Source organism: Eulemur rufifrons, chromosome 16, assembly GCF_041146395.1.
Source record: "Eulemur rufifrons isolate Redbay chromosome 16, OSU_ERuf_1, whole genome shotgun sequence".
Classification (NCBI taxonomy): domain Eukaryota; kingdom Metazoa; phylum Chordata; class Mammalia; order Primates; family Lemuridae; genus Eulemur; species Eulemur rufifrons.
In genome coordinates, this window is record NC_090998.1 from 90,337,510 (window position 1) to 90,361,696 (window position 24,187).

Here is a 24,187-nt window from a genome sequence, read left to right on the forward strand (position 1 = left end):
CAACCGACGAACTTGGTTTAGAAGTTGGTAGATCGGAGGGGTGAGCAGGGGGTGCCCGAACTCCGCACTGCAGGCTCTGCCAGGTCCTTAAAGAAGAAAAAAAGTGCTAGTTACCACCCACTAAACTGATCTTGCCAACTGAAGTTTTAAAAACACGGTCATGGATGACGACACAATTCCGGGGAGGGCGCGTGGAAGGTTGCCGGGTCGGCCGGCAGGAGCTAGGGCCCCAGTGGGCTGACGCGCCAGTGAAGTGGGGCGCAGCCCCAACGGCAAGCTGAGCTTCCTCCAGCCCAACCTGCGTCGCAGGCCACGCCCCCGGTACCCGCGCGAGCCGCGGCGCAGAGTGGGTGGAATGAGGCTCCGCCGACAGCTCCTGGAACACGCGCCGGAGCCCCGTGGGGCGGGGCCGGAAATGAGGTACGAGCCCGGTGGTCGCGGCCCGCGCTCATTGGCCGGGAGCGCGCGGTGGGCGGGGCGGCGTTCGGTAGTCCCTAGGCTGCTCCCCGACCCGCGCTCCCAAGTTTGCTGCTTTTGCTGTTCGTCTGGTGGTCAACCCTCGAGCCGCGGTGCTCGAGGGCCCGCCCGTCCACACTTTACCTCACCGCCGGGCCAGGTAGGTGGTGGCGGAGGTGCCGGGCTGCAGGTCCCTCCTGGGGAGGTAGGTGCAGGGACCGAGGGTCTCCAGCCTGCTGCAGGATGTGGAGAGGAGTTTCGTGGACGTGAACGCCTCTCTTCCTTGAAAAGACTTGCTCCTTCTTCCTGGAGCCCCGAAGGCTCGGGGCAACAACCTAGGCCTGCGACTCCGGGTAGCCGGCTTGGGGCCCGTCACCACCGGGTCACCTCTGCAGAATAAGTTCAGAGTTTCGTGCTGAGCCGAAAGAGCTCTGGGGACGCGCAGGGCGGGAGCGGGATTGAGAGGCTGAACAACTGGTTGTAACAGTAGAGAAAACGGGACCCACCCCCCACCCCGAAGTCTGCTTTTTCAGCTTTCGTTTCCCACTTCTCCCCTACTGCACTCATTGCTGGCTGTCTGGTACTCTCCTTTGCCTCCCAAGTTTTGCACTAGGTTCTGGTTCCCTTGAGTCTGGAGCAGGATGGTGGAAAGTGGGGGGTTCTGGGTGAACTTGAACTACTCTTTCTCTAGGCTTCAGTTGTCTCATCTGTGCGGAGTGGAGCGTTTTCCAGATGACCTCTGTGTCCTGTCATTGTCTATAACTGAGCAACTCTCTCCTGGGACAGGTGGCCTAGTAGATCAGGGCCATCCCTGATCTGAGGTAGCCTGTGCACATTTAGAAAGAGACTGGGGGCCGGGTGCGGTGGCTCACTCGTAATCCTAGAACTCTGGGAGGCCGAGGTGGGAGGATCGCTTGAGTTCAGGAGTATGAGACCAGGCTGAACAAAATCGAGACCACGTCTCTACTAAAAATAGAAAATATTATCTGGGTGTGGTGGCGCAGGCCTGTAGTTCCAGCTGCAGTGGAGGCTGAGACAGGAGGGTCGCTTGAGCCCAGGGGTTTGAGGTTGCAGTGAGATATCATGAGGCCACTGCACTCTAGCCAGGGCAACAGAGAGAGACACTGTCTTAAAAAAACAGAAAAAAAAGAAGGAGACAGGAGACAGAGCACTGGACTTACAGCCAGACTCTTGGTTCAGCCTGGGAATAGCTGTATGACTTTGGGCAGTCACCTCACTTTTTTGTGCCTTAGTTTCCACATTGTTAAAATTGATCAGCTGTCAGTTGCACCTGACCGACTCCCTCGCATCCTTCTGTGCTTGCTTTACAAGTTTATTGATTGTCTCTTATCTCTACTAGAGACATAAGTACCAGGAGTGCAGGGATTTTTGTTTGTCTTATTTATTGCTGTATTCCCACCTCTAGAACAGTGCCTAGAACATGGTAGATAGGCACTGTCAACCTAAATAACCAACAGAGAGGCAGACTCACTAAAAGAATATAACATTTTGGGGGAGTAGACATTGCAATGGGAATATGTGTGCCATAGTGAGCTACATACGTATTTGGGGAGGTAAAGGAAAACAAAGATTTTAAAAGGAAAAGTGAGGAGGATTACATAATTATTTTGAGATAGTTACACGGATCAATAACAAGAGTGGTACCAATCTAAGGTTGGACAGGCAGTTACTGGGCAGATGTCCGTGCAGAAGCATTTTTTTTTTTTTTTTTTTACTGTAAGGTTACAGTGGCCTTTGTGGCTGTAGCTTTTGCAGTTTTTGTGATAGTTCTTATCTATTCTTATAGTTCTTATAAGTTTTTATTTGTGCATGAGAACCCTCCTTCATAACCTTCCCTGGCTTTATTTGTCAGGGTTTTAACACAAGTGACCCTGTTTTGACTCTTGACAACTTTCACATTTCTCCCTTTCTCCCTTTTGGTCAATATCTTTCTCCAAAAGCATCACTGAGCAATCATCCTATAGTTAGATTTTGAGTGTCCCTCAGTACTGGGATAAACCTATGCTGGGTTGTCAGTTTGGTCCCATGTTGGAGGAAGTGATTGGTGACTAGGAGTCATTGTCAAAAATCATTTAGCCACATTTGAGCAACAAGGGAGGTTTGGAAGGAGTAGCTGTCAGGCTAAGTCTACCTCGAGTCTGTTAAGTTCAAGTTTTATCTGTTCCATAGGCATTTACTATCATCTCAAAGTGCCAGATTGGCATTATTCTGTTGGGAGTTGTACTTCTGCAGAAATTTAACAAGTAACAGATGCAAAATTTTAAAAGGAAAATACGAAGTAAAATTAATAGTAATATGATAATCTCAGTTTGTATAATAGTTTTGAGCCATAAACCTAGACTTAAAGGAAACCAGTTGAATAAATCAAATGTCCATGGGGAATTAGGTGAGACCTGTTGTAACCCTGAGGTCTGTTTCCTTATTTTATGTATGTGGGTCCCAACATTTTCAGAGGAACTTAATCAGGTACAGCATGTAGTAATAGCAATAGCACAGACATTTCCTTATTTAACCAATAGATAATAGAGAGCAAATTTATCATCCAGTATCCCATGACTAGGTTGAATTAAAGCAGAGAGTGAGCACAAGTTGTATTAGGGACGTTGCCAAAGTCACCCACTAGGTGGACTAAAGGATCTTTTTCTTAGGTCAGGTTCTGTCAAGTGACCAGCAGAAGCTACTGATGGTGAAATTTCAATTACTCCATTATCCTGCCAAGTGAAGAAAGGCAGTGAGAGGGGTAAGAGTCTCATAATGATATGGATTCTTGTTTTGACATCTTGGAAAAAGCTGTCTACAGTGAGAAACCATCAACTTCTTATCCTGGTTTGCAGTTTGAATATCTCTGACTGGGCAATTGGGAAGTTTGGTGAACTTTCTGTGTGACCCATACGTTAGACTCTAGGCTTATCCCTCAAAATTAACCTAGTTTCAGCTTATAGGGCTTTAGGAACAGAGCAGTTCCCATTTTTTAATAATTCTATGGAAGAAATTGGATCAGAGAAGTCTAGAATAATTCAAGATCTACTCCAGTCTACAGGTAGATAATAAGAACTCAAAAACAGTGTACAGAGCTACAATCTAATAACAGGTGTATTAGACCTTTTCTTTAGGAATGTAATATTTTCTCTTTACGTTGATCACAGAGGAATATCAGATTTAAAAACCTCTTAAGGCTAGGAAGCAAAATGAAGGCAGACTTTACTTATGTAATCTTAAGGTTCCTGGGTCTGCCAGGAAGTGACAATTTTTAGTCACTGTAAGGCTGGGAACCCTTAAAGCCAGGCTTTCTATGCACATTCTCAAATACATACTCAATCAGTCAAAGCCACGGTAATACAACCAATGTTTCTAGTTGTATCCTGTTATAAAGAGAGCAAATCCTTATTGAATTTATGCAAATAATTATATTGCCATAAGAATACTCATCAATTTTGGAGAGATCAAGTAGGAAGAAAAAGTAAATGTTTCCACCTTTGTTCACAAAAGTATGTTTTACCAAATTGCTGTAAACTATAGATAGCTTAAAAAGTTTCCTTAAATCTGGAAAACAAAACATTTAAGTAAAGAACCATATTTCAAATAAAAACTGTATCTTTTTTTTTTTTTTTTTTTTTTTTTTTTTGAGACAGAGTCTCTCTCTGTTGCCTGGGCTAGAGTGCCATGGCGTCAGCCCAGCTCACAGCAACCTCAAACTCCTGGGCTCAAGCAATCCTTCTGCCTCAGCCTCCCAAGTAGCTGGGACTACAGGCATGTGCTACCATGCCCAGCTAATTTTTTCTATATATATTTTTAGCTGTCTAAATCATTTCTTTCTAGTTTTTAGTAGAGACGGGGTCTCACTCTTGCTCAGGCTGGTCTCGAACTCCTGACCTCAAGCGATCCTCCCACTTCGGCCTCCCAGAGTGCTAGGATTACAGGCGTGAGCCACTGCGCCCGGCCCTTAAAAACATTATCTTTATCAGTTGTTCAAATTCATGTAATTAATTTTTATTCTGTTTGATCTAGATTAGAGGTTTCACAAATTCATCAGTTTCTTCATTAGAGTTCTGAAAAATTTTTGTTTAGTCCATTGATCCCATCACTTCTTGGCCTTTTGGCTAAGATCAAGTATAGTCAGTCCATTGATCTTAAAGTTATTAGAAACCTGTATTTAGGATTACTTGTTAGAGTCTTTTTCATGAATGTGATTGCAAATACTTTTAGAGAAGAATCAAAACTGTGGATGACAGAGACTTAGAATAGCCATGGTTAAAAATCTTATGGAAATTAACTATAATCAGCAATTGACAAGGAAATGTATCAAGTTGTTATTTTTAACAACATAAGAATTATGACTGATGACAATTTTGGACTATTTATATCAATAACATACCCATAAATGTAATTGAAAGAAGATCTTGCATCACTTTTCATTTGACAATGTTTCCCATACAATGTACCAAATAAGCCTAATCATTTAATCTCTACAGTATGAGAGATACAGTCTTTGAGGCTCTCCAGTGACCTGACTGGAAAGTCCCAAAGTTAATTCTAGGTCAAAAAAACTTAATTTAGAATTTCATTACTGAGGAAGCTCATCAAAGATGCCAAAAGACTTAAAACAGTTGATCAAAACAGGATCGCAGGTACTGTGAGATAATAGTCATTCATTTAGCCAGAGTAATAATCAAAGACTTCAAAAGCAACACAGAAGTTTACATGGATGACGGACGAAAGAAAACAAAAAGCCAGGTGTCCCAGCTGCTTGGGATGCTGAGGTTCTGGAGGATTCCTTGAGGCCAGCCTGGGCAACAGCAAGACCCCATTTTTAAAAAAATAAACAAAAAAATTTAACCCTTTCAAAGCTCAGGTCTCCTAAGTAATCAAAAAAACCTAATAAAGACAACACAGGAAATTATCTTGATAAAATGTAAAATCTTTGTTTCTTAGACCAGTTAGGTCTAACCAAAAAGGTTAAAAACCAAACAAACAAAGCAATCTCCTGCAGTGTGATTGCTTCCCTTTATGGGAAGCTCGTTTAAATAACCTGGAAGCTGAACCTGATTAAAAGGTACTTGAATTTAATCAGACATAGGAAGAGTATGTCCAAGGTTATGAGTGTACACTATATTATAGAGGAATATAAACAAGAAAACTAGTATCTTGAGCAGGGGAATACATGGCTCTTAGTAAAAGCATGAGAAATTTCCTTCATGGAACAATTCAGACACATCAGTGAAAGTTAGCCAGGCGAGGTATCTCACACCTGGAGTCCCTTGCGTTTTAGGAGGCCGAGGAGGGAGGATTGCTTGAGGCTGGGAGTTCGAGTCCAGCCTGTGCAACAAAGCAAGACCCCGTCTCTACAAAAATAAAAATGTAGCCGAGTGTGTGCTGGTGCGTGCCTGTAGTTTCAGCTACTCAGGAAGCTGAGGCAGGAGGATCACTTGAGCCCAGGCGTTCGAGGCTGCAGTGAACTATGATCATGCCACTGTACTCCAACCTAGGCAACAGAGTGAGACTCTGTCTCAAAAAAGAGATTTAAAAAAAGTACAGAATCAAATTACACTAGAGGAAAATATTGCTTTTCTAGGCCTTCAAGACAGAACATTTCGATGTCAGGCTATAACAGCAGAGTTAAAACCAGAGAAAAAAGTTACAGGAGCTGATGGAAAAATTAAAAGAATTATACTCCAGCCAAGCAAAAAAGATGTACCTTCTCAAGGAGAGAAAGAGGAAGAGTAGAAGGCAATGATGTATGACCTTCAAATCGCATGCTTAGAGATACAGGAAAGTGAACTTTCACAGTACCCAATAAATAATTGTGCAGTGTTGCCTGAATAGGAACAGGTGTTGCATGTGGTGCCTGTGGTTCCAAAATGAGTGCTTAGCATCCCTCCTACCCCAAGACTGCCCTGCTTCCCTTCCCACCCTTCATCCCTTCTTCCTTTCTGATGACAGAAGTCAGGAAGGAGGAAACCCCAGAAGTTTCACATCCCCTCTGTCTGCTTGGGCTTCCTTGACTGAGTGCCTTCCTGGGAGGCCAGGATAGGGGTTCCCCTCCTTTCCCAGGCACAGTGCCTCACCCAGACCTCCCTCCTTGCAGCAGGGAGGCGACCTCCTTATCCTGGTTTTATAGGTGAGGAAGCTGAGGCTCAGAGAGACTGAGCAATTTGCCCAAGGTCCCACGGGGCGGGGGGAGGATGGGCAGGGGCAGGGTTTCAGCCCAGAGTTCTGGACGCTGACCCCTGTGCTCTAAGCATCCCTGTGTTGCAAACATTTATCTTTCTTCCTCCCTCCTACCATCCCATGGGTCTTTATTGTATACCTGCTGGTCACAGCCCTGGCCTAAGGGCTGGAGCTGCAGGGCTTCCCAAAGCTGGGTTCTTGGTATTTGGAGACTGTGCTGTGCCAGGGGGAGTTGCCATTCACCTGCACTCTCTATTTTATGTCACACCAACCTCTGGGTCTCACTCCTTTTCTTTGGGTTACTCCTTTAGCTCCAGGGTCTTGGATATGGACCTTCTTCACTTCCTGGCCTTCCTCTTTGTCCTGCTGCTCTCTGGGACGGGAGCCACAGGCACCCTGAGGACCTCCCTGGACCCAAGCCTGGAGATCTGTATCCTTTGGGGTTGGGGTTAATGAGCTTTCTCTGAGGGGTCTATAAATGATGTCTGTCCATACCCAAAACCCCTTGAGGCAGGGGTCCCCAACCTATGGTGAGTTGTATAGTTATTTCATTATAAATTACAATGTAGTAATAATAAAAATAAAATGCACAATAAATATTATGCACTTGAATTATCCCCAAACCATCCCCCCCTCCCCAGTCCATGGAAAAATTGTCTTCCATGAAAACAGTCCCTGGTGCCTGGAGGGATTCCAGGGATGGGCTGGCCCACCTGGTGAGAAAAGGGGAGAAAAGGTGAGGTTTTCTAGTCAGACCTTGAACATGTCAATTCTCCTGAGCCTCAGTTTCCCCATATGTTAAATGGAGCTGGCAAGGCACATCTCTAGGGCTGCAAAGGCTTGGTGAGGACTGTACATGTGCCAGCACCGTGTGGCCAAGACCCTGGGTAGAGACTCAAGAATTCTGGATGACTGGCTCATCTCTACCTGTTGGACTGGGCCACCTCCTCTGGGTCAGTCCTTGAGGATGCAAAAATGAGTCAGGACTAGTCCCTGGCTTTGAGTAGTCTATAGGCCTTGGGGGAAAAGTCTCCAAACAAATGCTGGTTGTACTCTGATCAGTGCTCTGATGGACTCAGGAGGGGTCGGGGGAAGCACTGTGCTGTGGATTTTGAACCAGGTCTTGAAAGAGTAGAAACTCCTAGAGTAGGTGAGGGACATACCAGGCAGAGGGTACAGTGTGAGCAGACAGGTGGGAGTTCTGGAACTGTGAATGTTTGCGAGAGATGGCAGAAAACTACAGCGAAGGAAAGGCAGGAGCCAGGTTCTGGAGGTGTGGCGTTCTGCGTGAACTGGACGAATGATGCCTTGCAGGGGCTATATACTTCTCAGACAGTTTGTTCCTTTGCTGGGAGGTCCCAGCCATGGGCATCCATGGCCTTTGCAGGTTCTTGCTGATCAGGACCACTGGGTTGTCCAGGCGGGGCTACTGGTGCCAGCCCCTTAACTTAATGCTGCCCAGACAAGAAGATGTTTGCGGTGAAGCGGCGGGAGCAGCTGTTGGCACTGAAGAACCTGGCACAGCTGAATGATGTCCACCAGCAGTACAAGATCCTTGATGTCATGCTCAAGGGGCTCTTTAAGGTGTGTGCAGGCAGGGGGCAGCTAACAGGAGTCCTGTTCCTTGATCTGGGCACTGACGGATGAGTAGGAGTTCCCTAAGGGGATGGTGTTCAATGAAGGGGTTGCTGCATGCACAAAAGAGGTGAAGTGGAGTTTAAGTAAATGGGGTTGGGACCAGTCTATGATGGGCTTCGCAAAGCCACTCAGCCCAGGTGGGGTTCCCCCAGGTGCTGGAGGACTCCCGGACAGTGCTCATTGCTGCCAGTGTGCTCCCAGATGGGCCCTTTCCCCAGGATGAGAAGCTGAAGGATGGTATGGTCTTCCCCACCCAACCCTCTCCTCTCCACCACCCTTATCTTCTCTGGCTGCTCATTCTCTCCTGTTCTTGTCACTCTTTTTTTCTCCCTGGAAGTACCCTCTTGTGGCACCTTCCAGGTGGTCCCCTCAGATGGATGGGCATTTAGTCTGTGGTTCTCAAGCTTTTCTGGGCTTCAGATCCAGTTTCTGTGCCTCTGACACAGTTGTTCCCTTGTGCTGTCCTGTGCTTGGGGCAGGGGAACCAGGAGGAGCCTCTGCGCACTACCACTCCAGAGGCCGGGACAGGGTCAGTTGGTCACCACCCTGACCCTTCTGGTAGGGAAGGCAAGAGTTGTTCCCATGTAAAGAAAAAAAACAAAAAACAAAAATCAAAGGCTTGTCAGAGTAGTTGAGCCAGTGGGGCAGTTGCCAGCACTCTTTGCTACTGTTCTAATGTCTTCAGTCCTTTTTTAGACAAGGTGGGAATAACATGTATAAATAAGATGAAAGAATGTTTTGTGTCTCTCCATTCTCTTCCAAGAATTTCTCTTCAGAGGTGATAATCCTGCCCCCATTACCTGGCTACAGTTTAACATTAACATTTCTTAGATTACGCTGAGAGAGGATGGCAGCAGCCCTCATATTGAGTGGTGGACACTTTATACTTATCAACTCTAATCTCCACTACAACTGTGGGGAAGGCGCTGTTTCCTCCATTTTCCAGATGAAAAAGGACAAGTGATTTGCCCTGGCTCTTCCTTCTGAACCAAGCTGACTCCTGATTTCTTTGAGGTTCAAGGTTATTCTGAAGCCCAGGGGTCCCTTCCTGACGTGTCTCAGACCCAATCTGACATATCTCTGGAGTCTGCTAATCTCTCTCGGGGGCCTGGCCAGTGCTGGTGAGGGCTGCCTGGGCCCTCTGAAGGGCTGGCTCCAGTAGGGGCTGTCTCTGGAGCTGTGTATACAGTTAGTGTGTATAGTTACGTCTTCATGTTAACCTGGGTCTGGGGGACTTGCTACCATGATGGGCACCTGTTCCATGGTGAGCAGGTATTTGCAAACCTACCCCCAAAGGCTGAGGGAGCTGAGAGACCAAAGAGGCTGACAAATCCAGTTTCTCAGAAAGAAATATTTAATAGGGACTTATGAACAGAAGCAATATCTCAGGCAGCCATAAACCAGTGGATCTCCACACACACTCTACAGAAAATATCCTTTATATAGCAAGCTTTTTTGGTAAAACATGTGTAGCTGGTCACACCTCAGATGTTCTTGTGAAGCTTGTGACCACTGGGGAAGTTAGATGGACATCTTTATGAGGCGTTATCTATGTTATAAGCATTGTCTTAGGACCTTGCTGCAGAATACCTTGTTATGCAGGGGTCAGACATTAGTCGTCATGGCGTTTTTGCTTCTCCATGGCGTCACTCTTGCCATACAACAGGCTGCTTTCCTGCAACGCACCGACAAAGCTCAGTCTACACTGACCTGTTGACCAGCAGAAACACATTAGTGGGAAAATCGAAGAAGTTTCAGTAAGGCCTGTAGATTAGTTAATAGTATTATATTGCTGTTAATTTCCCAGTTTGGTTGTATAAAATGATAACATTAGAGGAAGCCGAGTCAAGGAATTTTGTGTTATATGCTGTAGGTCTAAAATAATTTCAAAATAAGAACTGAAGAAGCACTTAAAATGAAATAAAATGGAAAAAATATCAAAGAAAAACCTAGCCTGGTTTTCTAACAGACCTGACAGACCCGACCCCTCACAGACACTCTGGCTGTGTTGAGCCCGGTCTGCACATTTGGATGCCAGGTCTGGGGAGGCCAACAAAGGCTCATGTGATGCATCAGCATCCGGGTGCAAAACAACACGCAGCTCTCTGATCCCCCAGCAAAGGAAGCTTAGTAGCAAAGGGGGCCTTTGGACAGGCAGACCTGGGTTTGCAGCTCAGATTTGCCACTCATTGGAGTCTCAGTTTCCCATCTGTGAAATGGGAACAGCAGCCACATCTGCCTCTAAAAGTAGTTTTGAGGATTCAGTGAGCTGGTAAGACATAAGGGCCTTAGCTCACGCTGTACACGTGATCGACAGCCTGTGGTCAGTGGGTGCTGTTCCCTTCTCTGTTTAGTGGGTTTGGGGGATGCCTCTATTCTCTGGAGGAGGCCAGGGGCCGGGCATCTGCCCTGGCCACTCATCAGGGTCCTCTCACCAGCTTTCTCCCACGTGGTGGAGAACACAGCCTTCTTCGGCGACGTGGTGCTGCGCTTCCCGAGGATCGTGCACCACTACTTTGACCACAACTCCAACTGGAACCTCCTCATCCGCTGGGGCATCAGCTTCTGCAACCAGACGGGTGTCTTCGACCAGGGACCCCACTCGCCCATCCTCAGCCTGGTAAGGGCCAGGGCATAGGAGGTCCAGGAGCCCTCTGTCTGGTGGCGGGCCGGGAGCCTCACATCTGCTTTCATTTGGGCCTGAACGTCAGTGCTTGGTTGTGTTTTCTTTGTTGAGCTTCAGGGCACCTTGGACCATAGAGGCCCCATTTCAAGGGGCTCTGTGCTGTCCTGGGTCCCTCGGGGTCGTCCACTGGCCCACATCTGCCCAAGCCTGGGGCCTGGGGCCCAGCATGGAGGGAGTGGCTCTCTGGTGAGCAGGAGGCGGGAGAAGGCAGGGGATGACCAGCTTTTCCTCATCTGCAGATGTCCCAGGAGCTGGGGATCAGTGAGAAAGATTCCGACTTCCAGAACCCATTTAAAATAGACCGCACAGAGGTGAGCTGCCGGGGCCTATGCCTGTGTCTTCTTTGTCTCTGCTGGGCCATAGGAGGCTGGAGGCCTTGGGTGGCTTTGGGCTTGGAGCCAGACATGCTTGTGTCTGGGTCCAGAAACCATCACTTACTCACTGGAGCCTTTGGGGCAAGTCACTGCTCCTTGACTTAGCCTCAGGTTCCCTGTCTATACAAGGGGTGTAGACCCCAGCAGTCACAAGGCTGTGAACACACCCATCCCAGCACAGAATAGGCATCCCACTTCAAGGGAGTGTCAGGACAGCCAGGGGAGCTCAGTCACTCTCTTCCCTGCCCTTGAGCATCTGAGCATCTTCTGGGCTTCTATCCTGCACTCTTGTATACACTCTCATTCTAGGGGGCTGAAGTGGGCTCTGAGGGTTAGAGGCTGCAGTTTGGGACAAAAGATGGGGACACATACAGTAGAGGGAGGAAGGGATCAGAGGTGGCGGGGCAGGGAGAAAGGGCTGCATGGTGGCTGGAGGACTGGCCTTGTCAAATCACACGTTGGCCCCTGGTGTGTGGTGGGGGGAATGGGGGGTGTTTGGTCTGTGAGGGGTCTAGGATTTTACAATGCTTACAGGCCCTCAAGCTATCCTGCTACTGTCTCATAGACACTGACACAGGTCAGACACATCAGACTTTATTACAACAAAAGTGGTAGCCAGACTGTTGACCACTTGTGTGGGTTTACCTTGCTGCCCAAGTCCCACGAGCGCAACACAGAGGGGCCCAGGTGGATGCTATGCGTGCAGTGGGTTTGTTTGCATCACAGTCGGAATCCACTGAGCTTGGGAAATTCACCATTTTTATAGTGAACAGAAGCAAACTTGCTCTTTATTTGGGGGGAGACATTACCTCAGCCTTCAAGGTGGCTTGCTATAAACACAGTCTTGAGATACGGCCCAGGTAAAGAGTGGGCTTTGCCTTTTTGGTTTACCCAGCAAGAACATGCAGGGATGCTCAGGGCCGTGGCAGATTGCCTACCCCAACAGTCTACTTGGTTTAACTCAAATTTTCACATGAATATACTCTTCAGTCTGGTTAATCTGACTACCAATCTGTTATCTGTTACCGCCTACATAAGAAAGTTTTGATTGACCTGCCAATCTTTGATGTTATTGTCACTAATTATGGGGGGGAATAGATGGGCCCAAGCAGCCCTCATCCCCAACAGGGAGACATTCCGTGGCCCATTCTCTCCCACGTGTTGCGCTTGATTTGGGTCACCAAATTAACAATTTTTGGCTGAGCCCTGAGCTTCAGCCTCTGTTGCCCTACATGGGATATTCCAAAGCTACTCAGGCATCAGGAGAAGCTGATGAATTTATGTCAGTCAGATTGAAACAAGTTGTGCTGGCCTGTGTGCACAGGGTCACTGTCGGGAACCACCTTTGATGTTGTTAGGCACAGCAGAATAGTTCACTACTGACGCGTCCTTGTGAGTTTTCCTATCATGTGGACGGGATTGACACACCCAGCAGCTGGCCACATTGACAGCTGCAGCTGCCATGAGGCTTAGGCAGACCCTAGGATTATTTTGCCAAGTGGCCGTGCTGGATCTAAAGACAAAGAGAACACTAATTGTTCTCCACTCTTTCTGGGATCTAAGGCGTTCCCCTGTTCAGGTGCCAGGATTATTGCTACAAAATCTGTGTGTTCCATCCCATTACCAATAATTTCATTTTTTCTCCAGTCATTTCCTACTCTCACCTGGATCATTCATTCAGAAGTGTCAAGTGTGAGTGGGACCAGGGCATTTTTATGGATTTATAGAGACCTGTTATGTCGCCTGTCTTTGCCCACATGGGCCACTGCAAGGGGATCAACCAGCAGTATGCTCGACCAAGTGGTCGCGATCCTCGTGATCTTGGGCCATGCCACTCCACCCAGAGGCTTGGGTAGTGGAACCAGAAGTACTGAGTCCTCTGCTCTGTGCCAGCCCTCGGTGGTGGGTGTGTTGCCATGTCTAGTGCAATGATACACTTAGATGGCAATGGCGGTGATGTGGATGGCATAGACTTGATCAGCACTTTGATTCCAGTCGGTCTCATCAGAGAATGAGCCTTACTACGGGCACCTGAATGAGTGACCGTACTGTCTGGTTTGCAGCCACAATTTGTTTCCACTGTCTGTGGCCCCAAAGAGGGTTGGGTGTCTTTGATCTGCCAGTTTGTAGTCTTCAGGTAGCTAGGACACCGACAACAGTGAGCAGGAGGAATATAACATGCCTGGTTGTTAGGGGTGTGATGGTATTTATTCGGGTCATCATCTAACTGGCCTTTATGGCAGTTAGGCTTCCAGCATTGTCACGGGGGCTGGATGGCTGCTGCTGCCCGTAGATACCTGTGTTCCCAAAACCACTGCCAGGTTTCATGTCTCCCTAGGAGGATTCACAGGACTCAGTATACAGTCGCATTCATGGCTGTGATTTACTACAGAGAAAGGATACAAAGCAAAATCAGCCAAGGAAAAAGGTGTAGAGGACAAAGTCTGGGGAAACCAGGCACAGCTTCTAGAGTCCTCTCCAATAGAATCACAGGGTGTGTGCTTAATCCCCCCAGGAACTAGTTGAGACAACATATGTAAAATGTTGTATACCAGCCAAATTCTTTAGAGACCTAATGCCCTGGATTTCACTGCGAGCTGATCACGTGGCACTTTCTACCTAACTTGTACCAAAATTGCAAACTCGCAGAATGAAAGCAGGTATTCAGCATAACCATACTGTTTGCACAGTTAGGCACAGTGAACCACTCTTATTGGTTAGGGTGGTGGGAGCCCTCCTGAAATGCAAGCTCCCAGACACCAGGCTAGGGCTAACCTTGGAAGCTGGCCTTTCAAAGGATAGCTGTCAGCCTGACTATGTTAACTCTTCTCTACAACACCGTTAGCTTTAACTTAGCTGAACTACAGTGGACCAGGCCTGCATATTTAGGGAAACCTCTGAATCAAGGGCCATGTTGAGCCACTGGCTTTGCTTCATGTGGCTGAATGGGGGATATAGTTTTCCCCACGGGGGCAGCTGCCACCCCTTCATGCAGAACTGAGATGACACATCCTTCAAGTTTGCCTGCTTCAGTCATAACCCTGATAAACGACCCAGGTCAAGAATAGTCAGGGCCTTGCATTCTTGGTATACACAGCAAGACAACATGGGGGACATTCAAGGCCATGGCAGGTTGCCTTTCCCAAGAAGCGTCGCCCATGGAGAAGGGTTTTTTTCTCTGATGCTGGCTCTTCTCACCCCGCAGGTCATGCATGCCTCACTTACACAGGAGGAAGGTGAGAACATGGGCCACAGAGAGAATGGGTGCCAGGACAAATTGAATCTAGTTTCCTCATAGTGTTCTACTTGGACATACCCATAGCAGCAGCATACTTTCTTTACTTCTCATTGGCTGGGGACAGTTCTGAGATTTAGTGACTTTTTGATATCCAGTGGGGACCTGTCTAGTAGCAGCGGCCCCGGGTTTGTTCAGCTCCCCTCATACGCTCTGGCCATGCTGGTGAGTGTTCTGGGAGTCCTCCCCTACTTCTGTAGGAGCCACCACTAGAGCCAGCTCGTAATCAGGCTGTGTCCTGGGGCCTGTGTCCCTGCTCTTCAGATGCTCTCAGTCTGATGGGGGAGGCAGCAGGAAAATACAGTCCCAATCCAGCGAGATCACTGTCCCAGTGGAGGAGAGAAGCACAGTGAGCTGTGGGACCCCTGAGGGGGAGCCTAGCCCAGCCTCAGCAGGTAGGCGGTGGAGGCTGTGGGATGAGTAAGTTGCTGGTGGACCAGCAGAGGGAGGGCCTTTCAGGCAGAGGGATGAGCTTGTGCAAAGGCTGAGATGCATAGCACGTGCGTTCACTCAGCATTTAGTGAGCGTCTGTTGAATCCCAGCCCCTGGGGAAGCAGTCTTGCCCTGCTCTCTTGGGAATGGCATTCTAACTGGGGAAAACAGAGGGTAAATTAAAAAACATAATATGGTAGGTGGTAACATGGGCTGTGGAGAAAAAAAGCAGGAGAATGTGGTTAAGGAATGCCCAGTAAGGTGGGAGTACAGTTGCTGTTTCACGTGGCTTGGACACAGTCTTACTGAAAACATCTAAAGGAAGCGAGGGAGCTAGCTGTGTAACCCAGGGAAGAACATTCCAGGCTGAAGGAGCAGCAAGTGCAAAGGCTCTGAATTGGGCGCAAATGGCACGGGGTGGAGGGGGTGGTGAGAAGAAGAGGGCAGAGTGGTAGGCCAGATCCTGAGACCCTCAGAGGTCTTTGCAAAGGCTTTGGCTTTTGCTGTGAGAGACCAGGAGAGCAGGATGAGGGGCTCTGGTCTGGCACTTTAAAAGGATCACCTGGCTGCCATGAGGAGCATGGTGGGGCCAGGGTGGAAGCGGGGGCACAGGTGAAGACGCTGCTGTGCTCGTCTGTTTGGGAGTGGATGGTGGCTTGAACCAGGGTGGCAACAGCAGAGCTGGTGAGTGATGGAGCCAGGATGCAAATGCAGGCGGTCTGCCTCCTGAGCCGTGCTCTTGACCTCTGTGCTGTGTTGACCGTCAGCATGATGACCTGACCCAGGCCAGTCAGGTACGATTGGGGATGGCCAGGGAAGACTTCCTGGAGGAGACATCTAAGCTAGACTTGAGGGATGAATAGGTGTTGCCAGGCCTAAGTGGGGAAGGGAGCAGGGAAATAACGGGCATGTTTCTCTTCTGACCCAACTAGGTTTGGGCTGAGCCAGCTGACCTGCCCTTCCCTAGCCAGAGTCAGAGTGGGGTCCTCTGTGGCCTGAGGGGTCTCTCAGCTCCCCTTCTTCAGTGGATCAGGATTTACTCATGGAGACAGGAGCAGAGTGTGGTGGGGGGAGCACTGGGCAGGGAAGTGGGGGGCCTGGGGGCAGGGGTCCTAGTTGGGTCTAGTGCTGTGTGACTTACCCTCTCTGGGCCACACATCTGTGATTTCTCCCATCTTATAGAGGCATGACTCCGTCTAACCTGGCAGGTAGATTACTCCACAAGGTGGAGCTCTTGGTTTGTTTTTAATGTCTACCTTGATCAAACATTTGTCACATTTGCCCTAAGAACAAATAAAAGCATGTTTGCAACATAACTATCTGAGTTTTGGGCACAGTAAGTCATAATTTAATGTTGTTCACAGGTTCTCGGAAACTGCCTTTAAGCAAAACAATGTATAATAAAACCAATTTTTCTGTAGGCTAATTGATGTAAACAAGAGTTAAGTTCCTACAGCATAATTTCTGGTCATAAAAACTTCTAAATAAAAACCAAAACATTTATAATATTAAACACTGAAATAAATGTGAACTATACATCATTTAAGAAGATTAATAAAAGCAAATTAAAATAATTGTTTACCAAATTATTCCAGTTCAGGGTCACCAGTGGCCAGAGCTTCTCCCAGCAGCTTAGAGCATGAGGTGGGAACCAACCCTGGACAGGACGCCATCCCATGGCAGGGCACATTCACACAGCACACGCACACACACACACGCACACGTGCACACAGACACTCAGACTGGGACGGTGTAGACATGCCAGTGAATCTATAAACACATCTTTGGGATATGGGAGGAAATGAGCACCCAGAGAAAACCTGCGCTGATGGGAGAACGTGCAAACTCCCCACAGATAGTGGCCACAGCCAGGAATTGATTTTTTTTTCTCATCAACATGATAGTGACACGACCTTGAATGAAGTGATGTTGTTGGAGGACCTGCTGTACTACTGTATTTCATATTCTAACATGGCTCACTCAGTCATTTATAAAAACATACTGGGTGCTCTTGAGAAGTCAGGTGGACTAAGTTAAGGGCTTGTAGTGAGCAACACCTGACGACAACGATCCTCCTGTCACAGGTGCTGTCTTGGGGGTGATCACAGGGTGAAGCACTGAGAAGGAATTAGCACAAAGTTGAGAGAGAGAGAGAGCCCCCCACAGAGGAGGCCGGCCTGGCTGGGAGTCAGAGCAGTGACAGCTGAGCTGTAGCTAATATGTGGCAGAGGGGCGGGGCTGGAAAGTGCATTCTGGACATAGGCCACAGCATGTGCAAAGGCCTGGAAGTGGGAGGGAACTGGGAATCTAAAAGCAGAAAGGTGGGGAGTGCGAGGCAGGAACGGAGAGGTGGGCAGGGTGGGCCTCCAGATGCAGTGGGTGGAACTTTGTCCTGAGAGTCGTGGAGAACCATGGAAGGGTTGGAAGCTGGAGGGTGACATGACCAGATCTGCGTTTTGAAAAGTTCTAAATACAGTAAGGACAGTGGCTTGAGAGGGACCAAAGTGGATGTGGAGAGACCTTGGGAGGCTCCTAGAGTCATGCAGCAGAGAGGGGAGGTGGTGATGGGGGTAGAGACAGAGAGGAGTAGGTGGATTTGAGAGAGACTTAGGATTTGAAATGAGCCAGGCTTTGGTGATGGACTCCGTGCGGAGGGAGAGGGCATGCCAGCTGGGGCTGGGGGCTCCTCCCTCTGCCCTTCTCGCCTAGACAGGAGTATGGGGCACCGCTACTCAAGATGGAGACTCCAGAGGGGAACTGGGCTTTGGGGAGATTGAACCATGCCAAGTTTGGGGTGCATTTGGGACATCTAAAGGAGGTGTCAATTGTTTAAATATGGAGATGCCAGTTTGAGGGGTAACTGGCCACAGAAGCTATGGGTTAGGAGAGCAAAAGGCCTGGGACTGCAGCTGGAGAATGCCGCCCCCCCCCCCCAGAGTCCTCACCCCCGCCACCCCTGCTCACCCTGTGTTCCCATCTTTTTGTCCCTCCTCTTGCTCAGGCCTGCCAGTTTGACCTCTGATATACCTATGCCCGCCTGGGCTCCTCCTAGAGGCTGCAAATTGTTCACAAGTGGCAGCCTGCCTATTGTCTGTGACTGTCGCTGGCCTCCTCCCAGACTGCGACACAGGGTGTGGCAGGTGGGGCTCCTGGGGTCTGTGATGGTCTCAGCCCCTCTGCCCCCTCACCTTGGAGGAGTCTGGAGGACGCTTGACCTGTAGTGGGCAGGCTGCAGCCCTGCAGGAGGCCGTGCTTCCCAACTGCAGGGCTGCCTCTGTAATTTCTCAGATGCTCTGTGAAGGTTCACACCTCAGCATCTGTCCCTCTGCCTGGAATGCCTTTCTCTTCCCTTACCCTGTTTGCTTGGCAAACTCCTGCTTATCTTTCAAGACCCACTCAGCATTTTTCCCCAAGCCCATCTAACTAGCTCCCTGTCTGGAGGAAGACCTGTGTCCAAGCAACCTTGCTATCCCCACACCCCACCAGCAGCCTAGCTCAGAAAAGACTCTTTGTGGCTGGCAGACCAAATCAGACCGTTCTTTTCTTCCCCTCAGTTCATCTCCAGCACCGACCCTTTCCAGAAGGCCCTGAGAGAAGAAGAGAAACGTCGGAAGAAAGAGGAGAAGCGGAAAGAGATCCGAAAAGGCCCGAGGATCTCGAGATCCCAGTCTGAGTTGTAGCCTTGGAGCAGCTCAGGGCTCAAGGGCACCAGGAAGAGGCCAGTCAAGAGGAAGAGGAGGCGGCCGTGTGGCCGTGGTGTAGCAGCATTGGCTGTGGTGGTGAGCACCAGCCACTTCCAGACATGGAGGCCACATTTGCTCAGCCCCCTGGAGCCAGGTCTGAGCCCCAGCTGAAGGGACTGAACCTAAGAGAGCTGCATTTCCTCCTAGGGGCCTTCAGAGTACACTGTGCTGCAGACACGACCCTGTGGAGACTGCTGGGGGCGGTGGGGGGGATCCTGGCCTGAACCTTTCTGGTGGGTTAGGACCACTGGCCGGCTGGCTGCCACCCTTTGTGGGGAAGCAGCAGGACCAGGTTCTGAGCCATGGGTGAAGGTGCCACCCCTGCTGCTGGCCCCACTGTGTCACTGAGCTGCCCAGCACATGTCCCAGTTCCTCTATGGAGACACAATAAAGGCCAGCAAACGCTTTGGACTGACCGAGGGTGATGAGGGGACTGAGGGGACCAGGGTCCCTTAGGGACGTAGAAACCAGTTTAGAGGATGTTTCTGCCTCATCAGGAGAAGCCTCGGGCCCCAGCAGGGCAGAGAAGCAGGGCTTGGCTTAGGCCTCCTGTTCCTATCTCAGCACTGCCCTTGACAAAGGATCAGTGTTGAGAAGGGACTTGGAAGTGTCCTGGGAGGGTGTTTAGCCCAAGAAGACCTTGGAGCAACATGATCTCTGTCCTCAGGTATCTGGGGACAGTCATTGAGCAGGCAAAGGAAAGAGTCAACTTGTCCTCTCTGGCAGTGCTAGAGGACACTCGACCTGTAGGTGGGGGCTGGAGGGGCACAGGCTTTAGCCCTGCAGGAGGCTGTGCTTTATAATGGCAGGGCCGCTCTGAGCTGGATTGGTCTGACAGTGAGCTTCCGTCCCAGGTGTGCAAGACCTATGGCCTCGGGGCAGGGAAGCTGCTGGGAGTTAGCTCTGAGTGGGCGGTGTGGTTTCTGTGGCCCTGGGTGGGGGCAGCTGCCCTTCAGTCCTGCCCCTCCCAGGTAGAGGAGGGAGGGGGCTCTGGTGGGAATTCTAGCTCTGCTTCTTTGAACTTGCCTAGCCAGAGTCTGCCTCTTAAAGGAGCAGAGACAGACACAACCATCGTAGGTCCGCAAAGCCCAAGCAATACCTGAGCAATACCCATCAGACTTGCTGAGCAATCCTGGCCCACCCCTTCCCTTCCCTTTCCTGTGCTGTGACTTCATTGGCAAAATGAATTTGATGGTGTCTGAATCCCCTGCCCAGCCCTACCCTGTTTCTCTGAGGTTGGCCTTACTATGGGGCCAGGGCAGCAAAGGGAAGCCTGGCTTTAGGGAGGACTCATGGAAGAGCCCAGAACATCCTGCATCCCATCAGTTACTCAGAAGTAAGGAGACAAGAAGCAGCTAGAAGAGAGCTGGGAGGAGGGCTGGAGAAGTTTTCCCATCAGAACTCCCCACCAGCCACCTGGGCAGTGGAGGCAGGGCTAGGTGGCAGGACTGACCTGACAAACCTGGGTTCCATCCCCAGCCCTCCCCACTGTCCCCCGGGCTGTGTGACCCCAGCCACATTTCTGTGAGGATCACATGAGATGGACACTGGAGTTTGTGAACTAAAGGGCTGTACCACGGCAAAGGGGCAGATTCACTGGATCAGCAGTTTAACCTGTCCTGGTGCCAGTGGCTGGAGCTGGGAGTCGGGACCAGCCCCCAGCCTCTTCCTGTCCTTCGTGTTGGAGAGGCATTTTGGTTACTGACTCAGCAAGGGAAGGTGATTAGCCCCGCGTAACTGGAGGAAAACTTTCTAAGAACCAGGCCTGCTTGGCAATGGGCCTAACTTTCTTGGGGTGGCAGGAAGGTTAAAGGATATCCTAAAGGCAGGGAGGTTAAAGGTATCCTAAAGGATACCTCAGGACAGTGCAGAGGTGGTTCCAGCTTTGGCTGGGTGCTCTACTGAATGACTTCAAGGGGCTTTGTCATGAACAGGATTTCTATAATTTGAAGCAGAGCTGGGGAACTGCAGAGCAATGAGGGAGGCAGCCTAGTGTGGTGGGAAGTCCTGGGCAATTTGGGACTAGCACAGGCTGTCTCTTGCTAGCAGTTGTCATCAGAACCAGGCATTTCTCCCTCAGATCCTTGGGTCCCCCATCTCAGAATGCGCAGGTGGTTGAAAGGATAAGAGCCTGTTGATAGGCAGAAGGTACCTGGAATTTAAGTGACTTCTCAGTGATAGGTGCCTTTCTCTGATGGGTCTTCGTTCACCCTGTAGATTTAATGAGTGCCCACTGTATGCAGAGCCAAAGAGAGGGCCCAGTCTTTTCTGCCTTCTTGTCTGCCCCATCTGGTACCTCCTTCCTCCTGGATTCCTCCCGCTGCACCTTCAGCTTCTCTCCATCTTAGTTGATCCTGTCCGTTCTACCTCAAATGGGCTCCCTTCAAAGAAAGAAACAGAACCACTCTGCTTGCCCCTTCTCGCCTTCCTTTTGCGCGGCCACTGTTGTTAGGGTCCCTTGTTCTGGGAAGTCTACCTTCTGAGCCTTACCGCAGGCAGAGCCTGCACCGCCCCCTCCAGCTATAAAGCTTCTAGGGCACTTGTGTGTCCAACCTCCCCTGGCAGCTGGGATTCAGCTCCACCAACTGGATGTACCAACCCTGTATGGGAGTTGTGCTGGTGGCAGCAGTGGTGACAGTTACCATGGGCAGCAGTGGAGTGGTAGTTCTAGTGGCTAGTCCAGGGACCAGTGTCAGGGGTGCCCAGTGGTGGCAACAGTGATGTTTTCAGTGGATCTTAGACATTGTTCCTGTCTCCTGAGCTTCTAGGCCTGGTCTATGGCACCTTTGGAGAATCTAGGAGCTCCCCAATATCCTTTAAGGCAGCAGTCCCCAACCCTTTTGGCACCAGGGACTGGTTTCATGGACGACAATTTTTCCACGGGCAGGGTTGCAGGGTAGCGGAGAGGCAGAGCTCAGGAGGTGATGCCAGAGATGGGAGCTGCTATAAATACAGGTGAAGCTTTGTTCTTGCCACCCCTCACCTCCTGCTGTGTGGTTCCCCATCCCAAGTTTCACGGAAGACAATTTTTCCACTGAGGTGGGGGCGGGGGGTGGGGAGTTCTGTGGCCAGGTCCCTAACAGGCTGAGTATCTGCAGCCCAGAGGGTTGAGGACCACAGCTTTAAGGCATGGTTTCCCAACAGTGCCACTATTGACATTTTGGGCCAGATAATTCTTTGTTGTGTGTGTGAGGAGGACTGTCCTGTGTGTTGTATGATATTTAGCAGCAACCCTGGCCTCTACCCACTAGACACCAGGAGCAACCCCCCAGTTATGACAACCAAAAATGTTTCCATCCATTGCCAGATGTCCCCTGAGGGGCAAAACCTCCCTAGTCCACAGCTTGTCTCCCTCCTTATCCCAACCCCATGTCTTCCTCTGCCCTCCCCTGTCATTGTCCTCAGACAGATGCTGTTGACAGTTCCTTCTTCTCAAGGTGATCCTCCCAGGCTTGTCCTGATCCTTTGCCCTCTGTCTGAGCCTGCTCTGTCTCTTCCTGGTTCCTCTTTCCTCATCTGTCCCTGTTCAAATGAAGTTGTTTTGGGGCTCTCTGGTCTTTTCTTCTTGGACAGCCATACCATCTAAGACCGCAAAGCTAATGACACCTGCCTTGTCACCATCTGGTAACTTTCATTGCCTATGTTTCTGTTTATCCAAAACCAAACTTGTTATTACCCACCCTTTAATCCCACCCGTTTCAAACAGTGGGGTACGTGCTCTTGGTTAATCCAGCTGGAAGGCTTCCTGGAGGAAGTGATATCTGAACTGAGTCCTGAAAGATTGGGGGAAGAAGGAGAAGGGGGCAGGCACTGTGAGCAAAGGCCTGAAAGGGTAAGTGTCAGAGGAAGTAAGTGAAAATCCTATGTAAAGGTTTCTTCTATGACCTGTAGTAGGCACCCAATCCGTGGTAGATGTCTAAACGTAATGGTCACCTAGTCCAATCTGTCCCTTTTCAGATGAAGAGCCCAGGTGCTAAGGAATGACTTTGTCAAAGGCCACTCCACCCTCAGAGCCAGCCTCTGTCCTCCTCCCAGCCATGGTAAGGTGTCACCTGGAAGAGATCTTCAGTAAGGTGGGATCCGGGGGCAGAAGGAAAATATCAGTGTTTTGCTGAGGTTCGGATCCAATGTAGCTACTGTGCTTCTACCATTTCTACTGAGCCTTCATTTGTGCCTCCTCAGGCCACTTGGGCAGGCACCATGGCCTCTGGGCAGATTCAGCGGGGAACTATGGAACAGCTGCAGAGTGGGAAGTGCTTTGCCTGCCTTCCTGGCCTCCGGTGCTTATGGCAGCCCTCTGCAGGTTACTGAGGCTGGGGGCCGGGCACTGGGCCAAAGTGAGTGGTCTGGGAGCTGTTACTGCATCCTGCCAGACTGGGAGACAGTCACACACCAGTATGAGGAGCCCTGTGAGAGCCGCTGAGAGGCACAGCTGAAGATGGTACCTTCCAGCCCAGGGCTGGGTCCAAAGCAGGGTTCAGTTTTCTGTTTTTTACAGGGTGAGACTGGTGTAGTCTACACCAAATCTCCTGTGTGTAAACAATGAAGAGAACATTCCTGTCTTGTTTTCCCAAAATACAAGATGACTTTATTCCTCATTAGGTATTACATGTTCATTATAAAAAGTAATTTAAACAATACTGAAATGCCAAAAAGTAAAATTTACCCCAAATCCCACCACTCCCATAATCACAAGTGACAACCAGCTGTTAGGCCTTCCATCCTTTTCACCCTTCAGGTGAGCACATAGATCCTTATTTTTTCAATTACAATAGCCACCTTGTATTGGCACCTAGTATATGCCAGAACTTATGCCACGTGCCTGCTGGCAGCAGCTCCTCCTGCCTCAAGGCCTTTGTCCCTGTCATTTGTTCCACCAGCTATACCAGATGCAGTTCTCTCCTCATAATTTTAGGTTTCATCTTAAATGTTACTTCTTCAGAATCTTCCTGATATCACAAGTCAGGTCCCTTGTTAGCTTCACATCCATTACTTTTCCTTAATCACTTGTACCATCACCTGTTATTTATTTTTATGTTTGTTTAATGTCTGGTGTTTTTGTTTGTTTGTTTGTTTGTTTTGCTAGACTGGAAGCTCTCAGAGGGCAGGAACTGTTTGCCTGCCACAGAGATGTTCAATAAATACTGTAAAATGAATGAAATGATCTTATTTAATCTTCACAACTATGAGGGATACTATTTTATCCCCATTTTAGAGATGACTAAAGTGAGGCTCAGAACATTTACTTAACCAGCCCAAGGTCACACAGCGAATTAATGGATCCATGTGTCCATCTCCACACAGCCTGTGTGCTCTTTGTTTTTTTTTTTTTTAGGCAGAGTCCTGCTCTGTCACCCTGACTAGAGTGCCGTGG

At 49.4% G+C, this 24,187-nt stretch overlaps 1 protein-coding gene and 1 pseudogene across 2 annotated transcripts; both read left to right on the forward strand.

Annotated features, from left to right (window-relative positions):
* The first annotated feature begins 495 nt into the window (after positions 1-495).
* On the forward strand, positions 496-23,705 carry CCDC134 (coiled-coil domain containing 134). 2 transcript variants are annotated; one of them, XM_069490418.1, is made up of 8 exons: positions 496-616; positions 3,126-3,217; positions 6,957-7,075; positions 8,108-8,229; positions 8,436-8,520; positions 10,722-10,903; positions 11,209-11,280; positions 18,625-23,705. In XM_069490418.1, the coding sequence occupies exons 3-8, from the start codon at positions 6,973-6,975 to the stop codon at positions 18,748-18,750; spliced, it is 690 nt and encodes a 229-aa protein (XP_069346519.1). In that variant the 5' UTR covers positions 496-616; positions 3,126-3,217; positions 6,957-6,972; the 3' UTR covers positions 18,751-23,705. The 2 variants fall into 2 exon arrangements, with proteins under 2 accessions (XP_069346519.1, XP_069346518.1); XM_069490417.1 differs by lacking the exon at positions 3,126-3,217.
* Positions 4,558-4,695, forward strand: LOC138397827 (U2 spliceosomal RNA; annotated as a pseudogene).
* Positions 23,706-24,187: the final 482 nt, after the last annotated feature.

What these genes read in the sequence shown, in the direction of transcription:
- CCDC134 (XM_069490418.1), top strand. Translation starts at nt 6,973, where the DNA reads ATGGACCTTCTTCACTTCCTGGCCTTCCTCTTTGTCCTGCTGCTCTCT. An exon ending in GGACCCAAGCCTGGAGATCT is followed by an intron (nt 7,076 to 8,107) that starts GTATCCTTTGGG and finishes AATGCTGCCCAG; the next exon opens with ACAAGAAGATGTTTGCGGTG. An exon ending in ACTCGCCCATCCTCAGCCTG is followed by an intron (nt 10,904 to 11,208) that starts GTAAGGGCCAGG and finishes CCTCATCTGCAG; the next exon opens with ATGTCCCAGGAGCTGGGGAT.